This window comes from Andrena cerasifolii, chromosome 7 (assembly GCF_050908995.1).
Source record: "Andrena cerasifolii isolate SP2316 chromosome 7, iyAndCera1_principal, whole genome shotgun sequence".
Classification (NCBI taxonomy): Eukaryota; Metazoa; Arthropoda; class Insecta; order Hymenoptera; family Andrenidae; genus Andrena; species Andrena cerasifolii.
The window spans coordinates 527625-542211 of NC_135124.1; the positions used below are offsets into that span (position 1 = coordinate 527625).

At 40.2% G+C, this 14587-nt stretch overlaps 1 protein-coding gene and 2 long non-coding RNA genes across 3 annotated transcripts in view; 2 read left to right on the forward strand and 1 right to left on the reverse strand.

Moving 5' to 3' along the window:
* Positions 1–14587, reverse strand: part of Cow (Proteoglycan Cow) — a 1009917-nt gene that overhangs the window by 391501 nt on the left and 603829 nt on the right. The window contains exon 6 of the mRNA XM_076816204.1: positions 13677–13893. Within this exon, the coding sequence (XP_076672319.1) occupies positions 13677–13893 (217 nt within the window). The remainder of the gene's footprint in view (positions 1–13676; positions 13894–14587) is intronic.
* LOC143371251 (uncharacterized) overlaps positions 1–14587 on the forward strand; it is a 333517-nt gene that overhangs the window by 41692 nt on the left and 277238 nt on the right. The window lies entirely within an intron of this gene.
* The window catches only part of LOC143371253 (uncharacterized), a 137986-nt gene continuing 126410 nt past the window's right edge, over positions 3012–14587 (forward strand). The window contains exons 1-2 of the long non-coding RNA XR_013085989.1: positions 3012–3348; positions 3444–4308. This is a non-coding gene — a long non-coding RNA (uncharacterized LOC143371253). The remainder of the gene's footprint in view (positions 3349–3443; positions 4309–14587) is intronic.

Below are 14587 nucleotides of genomic sequence, written 5' to 3' on the forward strand. Positions count from 1 at the left end.
TAGAGGAACCATCAACATCCGATGGACAAAATCATACGTACCAAGAGATAATGCACTCGCCATCCGATGAAGACACTGATACGGCCAGTTTGGGAGAAACTGAAGAGGCGCTTCAAGAATTTGATGTTGAAAGTAACGAAGAAGAAAACTTCGTTATAGAAAAAGTTGCGAAGAACGAGTCGCAAGAGCAATCGCGTCTCCTAAATAGCAACGATGTCATGAATTTTCAAAATGTGCTTGCTCAATTGCAGAAAATAGGTAAACATGCAAAACATAGAGAAGACTGCGGCATTGAACACCTACGAATAACTGGTGTGAAACGGTGTGGCTTCAAGAGCATCTTCAGCGTAATGTGCACTTCATGCCATTACAAAGCTGAAATCCACAATCAATCGAACGAAGCCGAAGAAGTGGATAGCAATCAGGGCGCCGTTAATGCAACAATCTTATGTGGAGGCAGTTATGCTCAGTTGGAACACACTTTTGCAGGAGTGAACATACGTTGCATGTCGAAGAAAGAATTCGTGAAGAATCAAGATGAATTCGTCAAGTCCGCAATTGCCGCTGCAGAAGAAGAGATGTTAGCAGCGGCTGAAGAAGAAAAACGTTTGGCGATTGAGAGAGGCGACGTTCTTCCCGGGTCAGGGACCCCTCACATCCCCGTTGTGGCCGACGGAAGCTGGATGAAGAGATCCTACCGCAGTGGATGTTACGATTCTGCGTCTGGAGTCGGCGTGATAGTTGGCTATCACACGAAAAAAGTATTATTTTACGGCGTTCGGAACAAAGTTTGCAGAATTTGTCGGATTGCTGCGAAAAACGAGAAAGAACCCCGAAAGCACACATGTTTCAAAAACTGGAAAACATTTCGAGCATCGACTGCTATGGAAAGCGATGCTATAGTAGAAGGATTCAACACTAGCGTAGAAAAACGTGGGCTCGTTTATTCTACACTGATTGCTGATGGGGACAGTAGCGTGTATAAGAAGATTATTGATGCGGACCCATATAAGAGACAGATTCGTGTAAAAAAGATTGAATGCACGAATCATTTGTTGCGAAACTTTTGCACAAAAATGAAAGCGATTGTAAAAAAGACCACATCTGGACCATTGAGACAAACTGTGGAAAGTAGCATTCGCCGGATGCGCACGGACATCGTGAAAGCCGCAAAGTTTAGATACAATCAGAATGTATCAATCGACGAGAGAACGAAGAATTTGTATGGCGACATACAGAATGTTCCAAGCCACGTGTTTGGTGAACACGCAGAGTGTGCAAGACTAGAATATTTCTGCGATGGAAAGAATAAAGAGAATGAGAAAAACATCGTGTTCCAGACTTGATGAAAATTGGAGTGTACCAGGACGTGAAAGAAATACTTCGTCCACTATTAGCTCATGCGGAGAGCTTACTCTATAATACTACTAATAACGCTGTGGAAAGTTTGAACGGACTAATTGCCAAGTACACTGGCGGAAAAAGATTAAATTTCGCCGAAAGAGGATCTTATACAGGGAGATGTGCTGCTGCTGTCGTGGAGTACAACAGTAACCAAGTGCACTCGCGATTGAATGCGGCAATGAGGAAGAAAACACCCGAAGTTGTTCGCCAAATCGAAGAAAAGAAGAAGAAAGAAAAGGAAAAGAGAGCTGCAAAACAGAAGGAAACGAAGGCCGCGCGATATGTACGCAAGCAATTACCCTCGCAGAAAGATTCTGATTATGGACAAAATGCACAGAAGCCAGACATGCCATCAGAAATGTATGAACGGGAGCGGGAAAAGCATATGCAAATGCTCAGTAACTGGCAAGAGAAAAGACATGCCATTGAAGATGAAACAATCGGACAAGCAAAGAACCGCAAATGGTTGCAGTACAGGTCCAAATTGTTGACAGCATCCAATTTTGGACAAGTGTGCCGTCGCCGACCTGACACGCTTTGCGCAAATACAGTAAAATCAATTCTTTATCCGAAGATAATTAGTGCACCCGCGGTGGAATACGGGAAAGAATGCGAGAATATTGCTCGCGAAGAATTGAAGAAGCAATATACAGATATTGCGGAATGTGGATTTTTCATCGACAGCTGCATCACCTTCTTAGGAGCTTCACCGGATGGAATCATCGGTCAAGAGGGTATTTTGGAAATCAAATGCCCCAAATCAGCGGAGAACTTTACGCCTGAAGAAGCTATTGAACAAGTTCCCGCTGTCCGGCGCATGTTCACGCGTAACGCAGGTATTTCAATAAGTAAAACGCATCACTATTTTTATCAAATACAAGGCCAGTTACACATTACTGACAGAAAGTACTGTATATTTTGCCTTTGGACCCCGAAAGGGTTGAAATCTATAAAAGTAGAGAGAGATGATGCGTTTTGGAAAAGAGAAATGGAGCCAAAACTTGTTCAATTTTATTTAGAATGCATGCTACCCGAATTAATAGATAGTCGGCACAATAGGTGCATGACTATTCGGGAGCCACAATTTATTCTAGCAGAGAGAGCGAAAGAAAAACCGAAAAGCTTGAAAAAGCGAAAAAGGTCTCCCTCCAGAAATAATGAAACTATTATAACGGCCCGGCGTCGCACCGCGTTGTAAAGCGCGGTACCACTGACCCCGTCAGTGGTGACAAGTGCCAGCGATGGCACTTTTACTCGCGAATCATATGATCACGCGAGTCGATCGACGCCGCCGTCACTTCCCCAAAGAAGTGACGAAGAAAATAATAAATATGATCGATCCGGCGTCGCACCGCTGACTATCGTCAGTGGTGACAAGTGCCAGCGATGGCACTTTTACTCGCGGATCATATGATCACGCGAGTCGATCGACGCCGCCGACACTTCCCCGAAGAAGTGAAGAAGAAAATAATAAATTTAATTCACCCTTTAATTTTTTCAGACACATTTCTAAGTTCACAGCGGAGCTGTTACTTTTTGACCCGTCGGGTAACCGGCTACCCGGAACAACTTCAAGCCATTGAATGTGGTATTTTTCGATCATTTTTACCTAATATCAAACAATACCATAGACAATAAAGCATTCAATTCCTTGAAGTTGTTTCGGGTAGCCGAGTACCCGACGGGTAAAAAAGTAACAGCTCTAGTTCACAGGAGCAGACAGACGGAATCGGGCTCGATCAAATGCGCCAGGTTGATTCACACGGGCCTCGCAGGTATACATGATGTTCGACGAATTATTGAAACAAATTTTTACTTTTATATAAAACTTACAGAAATGTCTGCGATCATTTGTTACAGGCGGATTCTTTACCAAATTACTGCAAACATGGTTTATGGGACAGTAATGTCAGGACAAATGGAATGATAAGTACCATATTTCAGGTAAAGTTTAACAGCTTATACATCTGCAGTAAAATTTTGTACGTTTACAAAACTACAATTAAGTATTTCCTAATGAACTTCATAATGTGTTACAGATCCACACTGCCTATGTCATCTTTCGGTACGAGCGACCTAAGAAAATTGTAGGAAGACCGTCAAAGAAGAAGAGGAAATACACCATTTTTATCTGTCCATTTCAAAGGGGCGAAAGCTTGAATGTCGAATTTCAATTCTCCAATGAAGTTGGATTGATTTATTGTAATGACTATAACTTGATTAGAAACAAAAAATATATAAAAAAATGTTCTGTTAAACGATTTTGTCAAAAAGGCACTAACAACTAAAAAATACTTCTAGTGTTGTGCTACAATTTCGATGGTGTTTTTCAAGTTTAAATAAAAACGTGGTTCAGGATATTTCATAACAGAATATGAATCAATTTAGTATAGCTTCAAGTGTCGAAATGAATTTGTTGCGAGATATCCTGCTCCACGATTTTATGTGAAAATACACCATCGAAATTGTAGTATAAGAAAATAATTATTTTTTACTTTTTAATGCATTTTTCATAAAATCGTTTATTATAAATTTTTTAATATACTTTTTCTAGTTTTTAGTGTTTGTGGATTTACATTACTCTTATTGCTGTATGCAGTTTAACAGTTTGCTTGAAGAATGGTTGATTTATTGTTATGGGTTATTATTTATTGGTGACTAGGTAATTTTTTCACCCACTCGGAGTTTTTTCATAATTTTGTATTGTCAACCAAACTACGCACCTCTGCAAAGTTTCGAGGGAATTGGATGGTTGGAAGTGGTTTAAAATTGAGTTTCCACATTTGAATCAAACAAACAAACAAACAGAGGATCGTAGCTAAATAAAATCGTTTAATGGGACATTCCCAAATATCAGTATTGTTAGTACTGAACTCTGGTTTATATTGATAAATTTTTACAACCGTGGAATAACAATTCCGAAGAGAACCATGTACAAAACTATTATTGAAACAGACAATTCTTGTTGATATAAAAGATAATTTGATGTATAGTTAGATGAAAAAAAAGCGGCATATGTTTTTAGAAGAATTACAGCATTCATAAATTTCATTACGATCGGCATGTTACACTTCGGTGATGTACCTTATTCAAATTGTATGCTTTGAATTTGCACATTGATTGTACAAAGTATTGCATCGTTCTATGTATAAATAAATACTAAATTAGTATTGTTTCATTGACATGTTTCCTAACTTCACTACTCAACCTCTCTATCTTTCAATAGTGCTATCCTCCTTTACGTTCAGCGAGGCTCTGATGCTAGACGCAGGAATTGGCGGGCTCCAGCTACAGCTGATGCACGAGGAAACACCTACAGCGGTGGTTATGTGTGCGTGATTGACGCACCGCAGTTCCCCACACATAACCACCGCTCCTGTCGATGTTCCCCCCTCCATCAGCGGTACATGGAGCCCGGCGATCGCTGCCTAGACGCAGCTCTCGTGCCGTATTCCTCCAAGCTTCTCAATAGAAGGAGCTGTGGCAACAGCGCGGCAGAGACGGAGACAACAGAACATGCGGCAACTATGCTGTCAAAAATTCGTCTACGTAGAGTATCGGTAGATGTCACCATTGTACAACTTCTTTTTACCGACCGCAGTAGTTTCATTAGGGTCCGTCTGTTTACAAGGGCGCTTCGATCGATTCGGACCATAACAAAAAGGAGACGGCCCCCTTAATTTACTTTTCATGGAACGTGTTGTTCCGACGTTATAAAATTGGTGACCCCGAAAGGGGCCGATTACAGTTAGTTGAGCAGTTGCTCGATGTGACCACCCTCAGCGTCTATGCACGCCTTGCGGCATCATTGACTCCGTTGAGAATAATCTTGACGCCAAACGCCGAATCGTACCCTCGCTGGGGGTTTGGATGTGCGGTTATTCCCGTGCAAACGCTCGCACAGTAGCAATTGCGTCCCCGTTGTTCCGGGCGTACACCCAGAACATCGCGTAATATTCTTGAGCGGAGAATATTTCTGGGACGAGATTGCTAGCTGACTGACAAGATTTTTTCCAAGCAACTTCCTCCGCCCCCTAGTAGTTTCTCTCGTTCCATTATGAGTTAATTCCCACCAGGACAAAAGGCTTTAGGTAAAAAGAAGCCAGCACAATTTCGAAATACACGTGCTTTGCAGAAGTGCAACGAACGACACATCCTACACTTTCACAATAGCCCGCTCTCCGTCCTTTTACTGCCAATATACCCGTTGCTTCGAGATAGAGAGCAGACACCACGTGTTTCGGTTCGACAGGACCCGAAAAGAATAGAAACAGAAAGTCTTTGAGTTGCTATAAAGAAGAAAAGGCATACCATTCCTGTTTCCGTTTTCCGATATCCTGAGTTCACGTCAGCTACGAGGCGGAACCAGCTAAGTCATAAATTACCCAAAACAAATCGTTCTCTACCGCCGACTCGCAGGACAGTACGGTCACAAACCGCGACCCTGGCGAAATGCTTTGGCCGACCAGCCTGATTAATTTTTGGGAACTAGCAATTAAAAAGTAATATCCAACATCAATACGCCTCGCGGAGAGATACAGGAAGAAAGGGGGTAACTCGTTTACTGCGTGTAGTCCCGCCTGCTTCGTGTTTCCTTCAAATTAAAGATCGATCCCTTATCTCTCGAGTATAAGCACGTGCTAAAATTACCAAACAAAAGCACGCATTGACGTATTCCGTGCGAGAAAAGGTGGGCATGAATTCCGATTGGTCGTAACCTAACCAATCTGCCCTGCATCTCTCCCAAACGGCCACTGTTTTGAAGAGGCCTTCTTCTCAGCCATGTCTCCTCCTCAAGGCCCACCAGAATAAACGCGCGCTTGAATTTCAAAACAAAAGCACCTTCATCGACACCTTAATCTTGCCTGACCACACCAAATATTTGACTTCCAGGCCCGGCCATTTTTTTCTTTTATTGTGTTATACTGTGTCGCCTTTGCACGATGCAGAAAAGCACCTTTATGTACTTGCAGCTCATTTTGATTTCACATTTTTTATTATTTTGTAATTATTTTTTTATTTTGTATTTATTTCATTTCATGTACTTACAAGGAGAGTATTTTAGGTGTCCGCCTCCGATCATTTTGATTTTTGGATATATAATAGAGGACCGAAAAATAAGAAATTATTGTTTTTTTATTTTCCCCCGTTTTCATATTTGGGGGGTGAAAACTGCGATCAAAGTTAGGATTGAAAAATCATTTTTGTGGAATATCTCGAGAACTATTAGAGATAGGAGAATAGTGTCAATGGACGAATTTTGTGTCTTTGAATGCGAAATATGACTGACTCACAAGATTTTCAAATAGTCCATTTGTTTAAATAATAAATAAAAAATTGTTGTTTTTTGTTAATAATTCTTGTAAATCTTCATCTATTTTCATGCAAATTTATTTTCTTAAACTTCACAGCCGAACCGAAAATACGGATAAATCAGAATTTGTATTTCCTACAAATTGTCAAATATAATTATTATTGAAGTTTACTTATAGTAAGGTGTCCTCCTACAGGGAAATGTAGTTCTCAAGTTATCTAGAAATAAAATTCTAAACAAAACATATCTAATACACATATAATTTCACACTGCAAACAAACTCCTGTATATGATTCTTCAGTCCAGTCTTCATCTGTATCATCTACAACCACAGGTTCCGCTTCACACTCTTTAAACTGATCTAGAAAGTCTAATGAAGCTACTTCCGATATTTCGATATCATTAAATTCAAATATACTATCGAGTAACAGCTTTTCAATCGAGTCTTTTAACCGTATTTCCTCTCTCGTTATTGGAGTTTCCATCAAATACATACTTTGAAATGATACTAACAACAAGTTGATCACATTCAATGGATTAACAATCATTGTCTATTACGAAAATGGTAGTTACAAAGTCACTTCTGTGGATTCGTCACACACTCGGATACAACTGAAGAAGAAGCCAGAAACCGAGAGAATATCTACCGACTTATCGCAAACAAACAGCAGTACGTAAGTTGATATATTTAACTTTTATTTTCGAATCTGAAGAATGTATAAACAAACTGATATCTCAGCGTGGTAAAAATAGCAGAAAAAGTGAAATCTTGTAGAATGTAGTTAGCCACATACACATGTATGTTTCATACGAAATAAAACCACTGTTAATCCATTAACAATTGACGTCATCTAAATCGATTAATTTTCTCAAATGTGTCATCCTATAATGTGCTAAACAATAGCAAGCACAAATCTAATAAGTAAATTACTCCTTTTCAGAACTACCATATGCTTATAAACGAAAAAACAAGAATTGAATTTGCACATACTATTTTACTTTTACCAAAATGTTTCTAACTATATTTTAAGGTCTTCGCACACATTCAAACTAATTACGATAGCCAGTCAGGTCAAGGGCGCAGTGCGCCGCTTGCAATAGAACGTAGCGCTACAGACACCTCGCACTCGAAATGGCAATTTTGTTCACGCTAGAAGTAATATCTAGTATACAAAAGGAAATTATATGCGTATTAGATATGTTTTGTTTAGAATTTTATTTCTAGATAACTTGAGAACTACATTTCCCTGTAGGAGGACACCTTACTATAAGTAAACTTCAATAATAATTATATTTGTTAATTTGTAGGAAATACAAATTCTGATTTATCCGTATTTTCGGTTCGGCTGTGAAGTATAAGAAAATAAATTTGCATGAAAATAGATGAAGATTTACAAGAATTATTAACAAAAAATAACAATTTTTTGTGTATTATTTAAACAAATTGACTTTTTGAAAATCTGGTGAGTCAGTCATATTTCGCATTCAAAGACACAAAATTCGTCCATTGACACTATTCCCCTATCTCTAATAGTTCTCGAGATATTCCACAAAAATGATTTTTCAACCCTAACTTTGAACGCAGTTTTCACCCCCCAAATATGAAAACGGGGGAAAAAAACACGTATTTCTTATTTTTCGGTACTCTATAACATATCCAAAAGTCAAAATGATCGGAGGCGGACACCTAAAATACTCTCCTTGTTAGCGAAATTCTTTTACTTTTTTTAATTTTTTCATGGGGAGGATGGCTTATACTTGAGGGGGAGAGGTGTTTTAATCGTTTCGGTGTCTTGGTGGGTCAACCCTGCCAATGACCCTGGTCGGAGAATAACCCTTGTTCCTCTTCACCCAGTGGGCAGAGCCCGCGGGTGAGACGGACGCTATGAGGTCTCTCTCGGGAACAGGGACCAGACAGTCCAGGTGATCGATGGCGATTGTCTACCTCCGTCCAGAGGATGGCTCACCCTGCTCTCTGGAAGCCGTGGAGAAGGAGATTTCTAAAAGTTTCAACCGTTTGCATGACCTCAGTTGTAACGAGTTATATCTGTGGAACGCCGATCTTTCCCTCACCACTCGCGCTGGCGAAGTTAAGGTTGAGTTCCCTAGCCACGGCCAGCGGCCAAATCCTAAGCACCGCTCTTATAGAGAAGCATGCAACCGTTTTCCCAGCCACGTTTTCGAGCGGCTGCGGCCGCGCGTCTGCTACAGCAGCAACCTAGGCTAGTTGAGACGCAACACAATGCGATGAGTGTCTTTTTTCGTCATGATGGCGGAATCTATTAGCCGCGCGGCTAGCCACGGCGGCAAATCGCTTGACTGCTCCAAAGGGAGTCATACCCGCGGCCGCGCTGCGATCCAACGCGACAGTGGGACACAATCACCAAAAATAAGGAAACATGGCAGGATTCAAAAGTTATGGGATCATGTTTTTTTATATATTTCTTGTAAACTAATAATATGAGTTTCTAAATAAGGGAAAAATATCGTGGCGGCTACTTCTGATTTGTGTACAGACACGTGTCAAATTTTGGATGTTTCTTCTTGTGCAAAATTTTGAATCGAGTCTTTTACATTTTGATGATATAAATTTTTCGGGAACCGAAATGAGTAGTATCGTTTTTGGTAAGCAATAGCAAATAATTAGTTACAGGCTGTTCTTTTCCATAAGAAACCCATTGAAGAAATATCAGCAATTATCGGCTTTTTTGTTGCCCTCCGGAAATTTCATACATTTAAGTTCGCAACTGTGAAAACAAGATTTGGCAATATTTACCAAGAATGGAGTAATTACCTGTATTCTAGGTCGCACAGCGAGGCTGAATTCCAAGAAATAGGGGAAAATTCAACAACATCACATTTTTCGCACTGAAACTGCAGAATATAATTAAGGAAGTTCATAAAAAAAGTATTAATATACAACTCGTACGGAGGATTGACGTTATTTAAAAAAAGTAATGTGAATAATTTCAACAAAACTAGAACAATTTGATAAATATACCTACATAGTATGGAAAGTGCAGAAATATTTGCAAACCTGTATCCATATTATCCTATATACCAAATACTGTTCACAAAGTGTTAATACATTCCTACCAAATTATACAATATTTGGGCAACTTTCCAATCGGCTAATTGGGTGATGGGACCCAGGATGGCAGAAATAAAGGTTTTAAAAAGTAAAGAAAATATTGTACACTCGAAATATTCTCATTGCAATACAAACGAGGATGTTTTAAACTTTTTATCGATTTTTTCACATGCAGTACTAGTGTTTTATAAAGTAGCTTCATAAAATTCGACATTTTGAGTGGAAAAAGTGGCATGTTGAATTTTTTCTGTATTCTTGGGACTGACGCCCACTGTGCGTTGGGACAAAAGCGGGAATTCATACGTTGTTTTCGAACGATAATTTCGTATTTTCCCAAGAACGTTTCGACAACATCTGATTGCCAGTATTTCTAAAGGAGAGTCAAGAAGGTAGTGCCGGCTTTAATAATTTTAGGCATTCTTCAGTCTCACAATGAGTTAATCCGTATATTGCTCTGTCGGTGGGTAGTACGTACGATGGGTTCGGACTCGAACGTAGCTACTGCTATTAACCGCCGCGCCGTCTCGTGGGACAATATGGTCATAAACCGTGACTCTGGTCGGACGCTTGGTCGATCAGCCTGATTAACTTTTTGGAATCAGATGTGGCATTTTCGTCCATGAACAAAATAAGGAGAAGTTCTTATGTTAGATCGAAAAATGGTTGCCCGACAATGGAGCAAGAAACGAAATCACTCTGAAAAAGTATCAGTACCTATGTTTCGCGGTGAGAAACAGGAAGAAAAGGGGTAGTTGGTCGACTGCGCATGTTCCCGCCTGCATCGTTCCCCCTACAAAATTTGAGAGAAAGCACTTATCTCGCGAGTATAAACACGCGTTGGAATATTAAAACAGAAGCATGCGCTGACGTATTCGGTACGAGAGAAGGTGGGCCATAGGGAGGAGATATTACTGGACAGAGGGGAAAAGCTGCTGTTTCAATGGAATGCGGTACCGATTGGTTATAATATGATCTCCTCCCTATAGCTTACCTTCTCTCGCAACCAATACGTCAGCGCATGCTTTTGTTTTAATATTCCAACGCGTGTTTATACCCGAGAGATAAGGGATCCGTCTATAATTGGAAAGGAGGACGACGCAGGCAGCGGACTATCCTGTTCTTCCTGTATCTCTCCGCGAAGCGTGTTGATGGTGGACTTGGTGGATAATTCTTCTTAATTGGTAAATAAAAACTGAACAGGCTGACTTATGTCCCTAGCACGGCGGAATAGGGTTCGACTAAACTACTACCTTGTTTGTCGTTTACGTAACTCGTTAGAGGCCTCGGTACTCATATACAGTCAGTGTCAAAAATATTCGTACAGCGACCAATTTAAAGTAAAAATTTGTATATCCATGTCCGTACTACATTCTAACAGAAAATGATGATTAATAAAGATTCTTAAATGTTTCTAGAATAGATCTTGTATAAACAAATTTTTATTCCCCTTAACATTTAAAAAAAAATGAATAAAAGCAGATAAACGTACAGAAATAGACGTGCAGTAAGTATTCGTACAGTAAAAAAGGCTCAATAATCTATAGAAATAAACTACCTAAATATTTAATGTTTTAATAATTTGTGGGATTACGTTTTGATTTTATAATAGCTTCGAGCCTTCTTGGTGTAGAATTTATTTAGTTGGATGTCATAGCAGGTTGTATTTTACTCTACTATTACATACAGGGCGATTCTCCAGCGGCGTCTGTCCTTTGACACATCTCTTTAGATGCCGCATGGTACCCCGTGACGAGGTCAAACCCTCGCAGTGCCTCACCGAATGTTATGAGTTTCGACCCTTGAAAGGGTTCGAATATCATTAAAAAGTCAGAAATGTCCAGGATTTCCGCATTTCCCATCAGATCTTTGCAAAAAACGACGTCAATGGATTCCTTATGTTTCGCCGATGAAACTGACACCACGAACGACGTAATTCGGACCACATGAAGGAAATTCCATGAAAGATAAATTTATATCGTTTCAAGTTGTCTTCGTTAATAATAGTCCGATTTACAGGAAATTTCATATGATTTTCATCGGAAAAACGTAAGGAATCCATTGGTGTCACTTCCATATCGAAACGACAAAGCAAAAAAAATTATTTTATTTCTGAAGTAGATATAAATCCTCGGCCGTAGACCCTTTCAAGTGCGCTCGAACCAAAGTGGGACTCTGGACGCTGCGCGGCCGGAGATTGGCCGCCGCCAAGGGCTACCAGCCGCTGGACGCGGCTAGGAAACTCAACCTTTAGCGCGGTGCCACATATAGGCGAGCGCGGAGCACACAAGCGTCACAGACTACCACGAGCGTCAAGTATACGGCTAGCACTCTCCCAAAGAGCTCCACGGCTCCCAGAGGACAGCAAGTTTGCCTACTTCTGAACGCAGATCTATATCCACCATCAATCTCGGGGACACACTTTGTTTGCCCCGGAGGACATCCCAGAGCCTCCGTTTCACCCGCTGACGTTCTACATGCGCGAATTCTTCCACGGTTGTAATGTATTTTCCCTCGGCGCACCACAACGATTTGAGACTTCTTGCAGTTTAGAGCACACTTTTATGACTGACACCACGATTTCATATCTCTGTCTATCTCTTTTTCTGCCCCCCCCCCCCCCAATCCTCGAGTACATGGCATGCGAAAACGGCTATCCTTGCAGACATCGTCCGATGTAATTTCTGCTGACACCGTATAATTCATTCTATGATTTTCGTGCACGACGAAATACATGGCACGCAAAAACTCTGATCCTTCCCGACAGCATCCGACATAGTTTCCGTCGGCACCGCATAATTCTTTCTATGATTCTCACGGAACACCTTTCCAAAAGTATCATATTTCATTCCTAAGTTTTCACGCCGCTAAAAATGTCATCTCGCACAACTGCATGGACTTTATTCATTGAGGATTCAAATTACACGCAATCTGACGATACAACAAATCACGCGTTTAAACAAATTGTTAGCTTTAGAATAAATGCAATTGTAAAAATGTAAATATGGCATTACATTATCGTTTCTCGGCAATGGCTACTCAACTGATGTATGAACGTGTGATTGGTTGGCTATTGCGTTAGCGTGCGCCTTGAACGATATTGTAGATGATGCTCGTAGTAAATGTTACATAAATTACCTACAATAAATATTTTTCTATTTACTTACCCATCGTCCTCCTCCTCTCCTTACCGGCGGGGCCACATGCAGAAGCTACACTTTACTCACGGATCCCCCTCCACGCACTTCGATATCGGCCCGATATCGGTTCGCTATAGGTGCTGCATTGATTCGGTATATCGGTTCGGTATTGGTTTGCTACATTAGTTCGGTACTGGTTTGCTACATATTGGTTCAGTAAATCGGTGCTGGGGAGAGGGAAAATTATGGCGATGGGTTAGGTCTGAACGACAGTCTCCCTCCCTTGCGGTTAGTTTTGAAAATTAATGTTATGGCGATGGGTCAAGTCTGAAAAATTAAAATTACGGCGGTGGGGGAGGTCTGCACCCCCCCCCACCACCCCGGGTCTCTTTGATGTCATTCCTCCTCCCCAGATTCCCCTCGCCATCGGTTCCCCCTCAGCGCAACCGAGTTAGAATCCCCCTTGTGTCACTACTGAATGTGATTATTTAGTGGTTAGTGGGATGGAATCAATTGACGAAAGAAGGAGAATGATACCAAAGCGATGTATAATTTGCAGATCGGATGTATGTTGTATTGTTAACCGCAATGAAATGTTGTAGAATGAGAGAAAAGGGATTGAGTAAGTTATTCATTATTGAGTAAAATTTGAAGGTGATAATTTTAAAAAATACAGTGGAACATTGGCTAAAAAATTGAAAACGCTTATATGCTATACACATATGCATACCTTTCGGTTTAGGGCGTGGACGGCGGTGCTTTGAATCTACCATTACGACAGAGAACCAGTCTAAGAGACGATTTGCCATTGCCGGCTTTGAAGATGGCGGACAATCAATGTACGATAATGGAGAATTGTATGTCAATTTTAAGGAAGATAACGACTTCTCCATAACTTCGTTACTCATTAGATATTTCTCATTATATATGTTTCCAGTGGCTAATACCTGAAAAAAAGAAAAAAACATCATGTGAGGGTATTGTACTAATTCTGCTAAACTAAATGAATTTTCTGAAACAGAATTTTTCTTGACCATAACCGCCGCGTCGTTTGAACACTATACATACACTCCTCCCATTAATTAAAGGATCACCTCTGGGAGCCCGAAAAATAGGGGCAAGTTCACATGGTCATAACTCCGGTAAAAATAGTCGTATTGATATTTTGAAAATATGGTTGGAAAGCGTGGAATCGATACTTGTAGCTTTTTTGTAAATTCCAGATGCATTACTTTTCGACAAAGTTATAGCAATATAAAGAGCACTTGGTCAGTTTGAAAAAAATTTCTTCAACTTTGCGATGTTCCACGGCGTGCATGAAATTTTTTACACAAATTCCACTTACACCACTCGAAAGTGGTTACTTTCCTGTGTAAAAAGCGAGTAATGAATTTCTTGTACGATTTTTTTTTGACCGAGTTATTCAACTTTGAAGCAAAAACTGTTTTTTTTACTTTAGTTGCTTCTAAAAAATGAAGAGATCATCATAGGAAATTCCTGAAAACATCATTCGAAAGATCAGACTTTCCTCTTTAAGATGCATCTTCGACTTTTTCGATTCAATTAAAATTTGGGTCTCTGATGTCCTTTAAAAAATATGCTTAAAAATTGCACAAATTCCATTTTCTCTTCAACTCGCTG